Here is a 6,268-nt window from a genome sequence, read left to right as displayed (position 1 = left end):
TGCCAAACCTAAATGTAAACACAGTATCACAGGAATCCCTAGAAGCCTGTAGCTCTAAGAAGATAATGTCCTCAAAAGAAATAGAGTCCATCTGCTCCAACTCTGTACCAAGAGTAGCCAAATGCTATACAATAGCATCCTCCTCGAAGGTCGGCATCGCCAGATGTAAGAACTCAACTGGCCCCACCACTGAAAACTGATGTCGAGACTCCACAGGCCCAACCAAATCCAAATCCCAATCCTTCATTTCTTGGAAGTACCACTATATTCCACGCACGGTCACGGACACACCTGACCACAATCCAAAATCCTCACACAGAGTAAGGAAAATAGGAACATTCACAATAGTGGTAACTGAAGTAGTAGTAGCCTCCTCAATAGCATCACACAGCATAGATGCAGGCTCCTCTATAGAAGGCAAAGGGACCAGCAACACATCCTGGTCACTGGTTGACGAAGAAAGAGTCGGAGGCGAAGCCATAAGAGACAAATCCCCCTCAAAAGCTGTGAGCAAGGATAGCCCACTGTCTTTTTCAAAAACATTACCAGAGATATCATCCTGGCAAGAAGAAGTATGCATAGAAACTGAAGACAAGGCAACAGGAGAAACAAACTCCTGAGATGCAGGGAGAAAAACTGACCCACTATCCTTCACTGCACGAACATCTCCAATAGAAGTATCCATTAGATCACTGGCTGCATAGCACCCAGAAGCAGAAACCATCTGTCGATCACTGGCATCACCATACAGGTCACAAAGCAACTGCCACACAGAGAAAGTAAAAGCATCATCAAGAGCATAGATGAAGTGTCGAAGAACCAAATCCTGACAATTCAGGAGGAAAAAGCCATAGATCTGTCCGCCAGCCTTTCTCCACCGACACACATCCTCCGCACAGGCAAGATCCGACAAGCACCGATTCTTGTACGAGCGAAACTCCATCAAACCATACTCCCTGAGAATAGAAGTAACCTGCAACTTCCTTAACTGAAAGTTACCACCATCCAACTTATCTGCCTCATCAAGGAAATAACAAGAAAGTGATACGGGAGCCAAATCTGAAGCAGTCATCATTGATCCAACCAATAGGACCAACCCTCATAAGATAAAAAAACTGTCCAAATCAAAAAACGCTGATGTAGGTCCCTTCCTCCCACCAAAACGCAGCCCTAAGAGGCCGGACAGCACCCGAAAATCCTCCTGTAGCAAAAAACGTAGAAGCTTCTGTCAACTGTACCTCCAACCTTGAGGCCACTAGAAGAGGGAAGCAAAAAATGCAGATTTGATATAGAGAGAAAAGGCAACCACACAGGGCCTGGGAATATGTTGTAAGAGGGTGCAAGAGAGAAAGGCATCAACTAGGACTGTAGCTTGGGCTCTCCTCAAGAAAACGCACAATCTCAGAAGAAGTGTCCTCCACAGGTACCAAGGGTGCCACCAAAGCCCGAAACACCACAAACCCCCTCTGCAAAAGGTAATGACCACCCGAGAGGAAAATGCAGCCAGAAAAGGACTGCTGTCTTGAAAAAACAGGCCGCCTATGTCCAAACTCCACGTGGAATGAAACGCTAATCAAAAAATTACCTGATGGCTGCAAGCGATGAAGCCAAACTGAAGAGAAAGTGATCAGCTGGTGCTGTCCAGAAAACGTAGCAACAAAGAGGCTGCAAATCTGAGAAAAAACGCAGAGGAGAGGGTGCTAAAAATAGGGCTGAATCTGGCGCAGCAGAGGAGTCGCTGAACCGGGAGTGATGATACCATGAAAGAGTGCACAGAGCGGAAGCAAAGGAACACTAGAGTGTGCTGAATAGAGAGTGCAAGAGAGACATATGGAGCAAACTATGCTGAATATACTGAAGCAAAACAGTCCCAAGTAAGAGACACTAGAAGTCTCATAAGTGAGGGAGTAAATATGTACAAAACTGAATGAAAAGTGAGAGGCCAGCCCCACCTATTTATAGGTGAGGAGGACTTGCCGACTGGAGCAGAGGAGCTGGCTTACTTGTAAAATACCAAATGGGCTAGGAAAAATCCCAGAAAAATATGGAAAAAAGGGGTGGCCAGCCCACAATCAAGGGCCATGCAAAAGGGACCAAAAGGACACCAGAAATAAGCAGAAACTGAGGATGAATGTGCTAACAAGAATGAGCCAAACCCACCAATGAATGCCAGATTCCCACATACACGTAGCACTCGAAATGAAGACAACACCAAACAACAGGTACTAGTCTATGTATGATAGACACAAGGTCCCACCTTGTGTGTTTTCCAAAAAGACGGCTACTCACCAATTCCCAATCCCAACGGCAGTCCAGGGCCACCTCCTAGCATCTATCCGTGCGTTCCATGTATAGGCACTCACCCAAGACTCAGCCACATGGGGAAAGAAGGTAGTCCGCTTGTAAGTCTTCCACGATCAATGTAGACTCCAGAGTCCAGGGTGTTGTGATAAACACAAGGTCACATTCCCCACCTTGTGTGTTTTCCAAAGACAGCTCGGCTTTCAATTCCCGGTTGGTCTAAGTACTTCCACTGTCACCCTCCTCTTCTCAAGCATGGCACCCGCACGGCACTAGCCACTTTCTCTTCACTCAAAATTAGCTACCTGCTTCAAATGGTCTTGCCCGGTTAAGTGGTGACCATGGTGGCAGTGACATCCTGTATAGGAGGGGCTAGTGATGACAGAAGGACACAACAGGGCTGTAGTATGGGGCAACTCACAGGTGGCGCACAGTAGGGCTGAATAAGCAGGGGTACAAGGGCTGCTGTACGGCTGAATAAGTGGGGGACAAGGGCCTGCTTACAGAAGGCATACAACAGGCAGCGTGGGCAACAAGCTGGAGGCACACAAAGTGGAGATGGGGGGCTGTAATATCTGCGCACAAGAGGAAGAAATAAAACGGGCTGTACTGTTTGCACACAGGAGGGAGGCAGGGCTGCCTGATTTTGTGCAAACATGAGGAGGACGACCCAGCATCAGGATTCAGGATGATGCAGCCAGCCTTTTTGGCGAGGGAGAAAGTAGTAGCGGATGGTGTGCAAGGAGTTGCATCCATAAATCTTCCAACACATTATTACCATGCTCCCAGGAGATGTAACAATGCTTGTCCAGGATTCAGAATGGGAGAGAAAATTAGCTTTTTCCGAATCAAGGCTGGCAAAGGCCACTGAGCAAGAACAGGCTGGGGTCACGTCCAAGCCTGGAAGAACATAACTCGGGTTCACTTAACTTCCAATGCTTTAAGATTTCTCGGTAGCCTTGTAACCACAGCCCTTCGACCACCCTTCATCCAAGTTCAACATCCTAGCTTTCATCCCCAGGCTGCACTCCTCCAATAAGCTAGCAAAGGAGCTTCTTGCTTTGTATCTTGGGGTCCATAATACCAGTAAAAGCCAAAGTGTCCCAAGTCGGTTTTCATAATTGACACATCATCTTGCAAATGGCCAAGAAGGCTCCTTTATAATGCTGCAATATAACATCATCTTGCAAATGGACAAGAGGGCTGCTTTATAAAGACATCAGTCTTCACACAAGGCTAGGTAGAACAGCATATTGTGTTCCAGGACCCATTGCAAGTCCACATCCACACTCCAAGCAGGAATTAGATTAAACTTTTTAATTCAAGCCCTGGATGCCAATGCAAGCCTAAATGGCAGCCTGAAAATGTAAAAAATTCTCCTCCTTCCCCTTCATCGAGGAATCCTTTGCAAACTACACATCCAGCAGCTCTATTCTGTGCATCTGCATCATCAGCTGCTACAGCTCCCCAAGTAAGTATCTCTCAGTTCCCCAAGTATTTCCTCAATCTGAGGATGCTAAGAGCATAGCCTCCCTTACAAGTGCTACATCATTCCACCTACCCACATCCGCATAGATGTTGGACAGTATCACATATGGTGCATCATTTCTTGGATCCAACTCAAAGCAAAGATTGGCAGCATGCTGGCCCCTTTCCATGTCACAATGAATTCTGCAGGCACTAAGCAAACACATCCATGCTCCAGCAGCTTTGTCAGATGATAAATCACTTATCAAGCCCTGGGCCTCTTCTAGATGTCCTGCTCGACCAAGAAGATCAACCATGCACATATAATGGTCAATAGAGTAAGTGAGCCCATAATTTCTCCGCATGGCAGTAAAAAAATGCCTCGCGCCATCAACCAATCCTGTATGACTGCATGCATTCAGTACACATAAGAAAGTGATGCCATTTGGCCTGATACCCTCAAGCTGCATTCTATTGAAAAGGGCTACAACTTCTTCACCATAGCCATTTTGAGCAAACGCTGTAATCACAGCAGTCCAAGTGACAACATCTCTACACGGCATGCTGTCAAACACTCTTTCTACATCAATCATACTCCCACACTTACCATACATACGGATAAGGGCACTCCCTGTCATTGCATCTCCCCCGTGCCCACTGTGACCTATGGCAGCCTCAATCACCCGTCCCTCTTCAAGAGCTGCTAGGCTGGCACAAGCATCAAGAGCACAGACAAAGGCAACATTGTCGGGAGTAACACTTTCAAGCTGCATCTGCTGAAAAAGTTGAAGGGCCTCCTTGCCATGGCCATTCTGTGTAAATGCTACCATCATTGATGTCCAAGAAATTGTGTTTCGATGAGGCATTCTGCCAAAGACTGAGAGTGCATCCCTTACACTTGCACATTTCCCATACATTTTCAGAAGGGCATTTCCTACAATGATATCATGCCCATGCTCGCTGTTGACAGCTGCAATATGCACCTCCCTCCCAACCTCAGGCTTGGCCAAACTGGCACAAGCATTTACAACAAAGCCCCATGTGATATTGTCTGGCATTGCACCATTAAGCTGCATATGGCGAAATAGAACCAATGCATCTTCATTGTGTCCATTTTGTACACATGCCCCAATTATGGCAGTCCAGCAGACAGCATTTGGTTGAGGTATTTTATCAAAGACGCTTCTTGCATCATGCAAACTTCCACATTTTCCATACATATTGACAAGGGCAGTACCCACCATAACATCTTGCTCACAATCACTGCCAAGAAGGGTGGTATGGATGGACTGTCCGTCTAGGAGGGCAGTCATATCAGCACACACATCGAGAGAGCATATAAAGGTTATGTTATTGGGCTTAACACCTTCACTACACAATTGCTGAAAAAAGTCCAAAGCAACCTTACCATGGCCATTCTGAGAAAAAACTGAAATTATTGTGTTCCAGACAACCACTGTTTTATTTTCCATTTTAAAAAATACACTTCTTGCATCTGGCAGAGCCCTATGCTTGCCATAAAGATTGACAATAGCTGTTCCTACAACCACATTTTGATTGAGCCCATTGTCAACAATCAAGAAATGGATCCAATGCACCTCTTCAATGTCTAGACATGCATCAAGAGCACATGCGTATGTGACACTAGTTGGACTAATGCCTTCAGCTTGCATCTGATGTAGAAGAGCTAAGGCCTCCTTGTGACATCCATTCCGGACAAATGCTGCAATCATGGTATTCCAAGAGACAACATTCTTATGAGGCATGCTGAAGAACATGCTCCTTGCTTTGTCAAAACTGCCACACTTACTATACATATTGATGGTTGCAGTGCCCACAATGACATCTTCCTCATATCCACCATCAATAATGGCAGCATGAACTTGCTCCCCCTCTTCAAGTGCAGCCAGGCTGGCACATGCAACTAAGGCACATACAAGTGTGATGTCATTTGGTTTCACATCTTGGGCCTGCATCTGGTGAAAGAGGCCCAGGGCCCCTTTTGGCTGCCCATTCTGAATGTAAGCGGCAATGGTGGCATTCCAAGAGACGACATCACGGGCCGGTATGGTATCGAAGACCCTCCTGGCATCAGCCAAGCATCCATGCTGTCCAAGAGATTTGATGAGGATATTCCGCGTGTGAAGGTTAGGGTTAGGGAGTCTATCACAAACGGCACGTGCATCCAGGAGACTCCCACAATTGCCGTACATCTGGATGAGGCAATTTCCCAAAAAAGTATTGCGATCGTACCCATGATGGCATATATGGGCATGCAAAAGCCGACCATCAGAGAGGGCCTTAGCTTTGCTGTGTTGTCTCAAGAGTGAAGCGAAATTCTCCACGTGATTTGGCATAGGGCTGGGATTCTCCTCTGTGGCTAGCGTTTATGCACATGCCATTGTTTGCGCAGGCGCGAGCTATGCCCCTCCAGCCACTGTGATGGGCATCTTGCCATAGCAGCCCTTCTGTTGTGAGCGCAACGCCACTACTCGCTTGG

At 46.7% G+C, this 6,268-nt stretch overlaps 1 protein-coding gene across 1 annotated transcript; it reads right to left on the bottom strand.

The window, feature by feature from the left end:
* Positions 1 to 262: 262 nt before the first annotated feature.
* On the bottom strand, positions 263 to 5,981 carry LOC147605126 (pentatricopeptide repeat-containing protein At1g03540-like). The gene is made up of 2 exons (XM_086794289.1): positions 3,840 to 5,981; positions 263 to 763 (listed from the first exon to the last, which is right to left on the bottom strand). The coding sequence occupies exons 1-2, from the start codon at positions 5,979 to 5,981 to the stop codon at positions 263 to 265; spliced, it is 2,643 nt and encodes an 880-aa protein (XP_086650415.1).
* Between the last annotated feature and the right edge of the window lie 287 nt (positions 5,982 to 6,268).

This window comes from Cibotium barometz, chromosome 60, assembly GCF_041138505.1.
Source record: "Cibotium barometz isolate CiBa-2024 chromosome 60, ASM4113850v1, whole genome shotgun sequence".
NCBI classification, from domain to species: domain Eukaryota; kingdom Viridiplantae; phylum Streptophyta; class Polypodiopsida; order Cyatheales; family Cibotiaceae; genus Cibotium; species Cibotium barometz.
Note: the sequence above shows the minus strand (reverse complement) of the source record. Positions and strands in the feature narration are given on the sequence as shown.

What these genes read in the sequence shown, in the direction of transcription:
- LOC147605126 (XM_086794289.1), bottom strand. Translation starts at nt 5,981, where the DNA reads ATGTACGGCAATTGTGGGAGTCTCCTGGATGCACGTGCCGTTTGTGAT. An exon ending in GGTGGAATGATGTAGCACTT is followed by an intron (nt 764 to 3,839) that starts GTAAGGGAGGCT and finishes TCTGTGTGGCAG; the next exon opens with TTGCTTTGTGACCTGTATGG.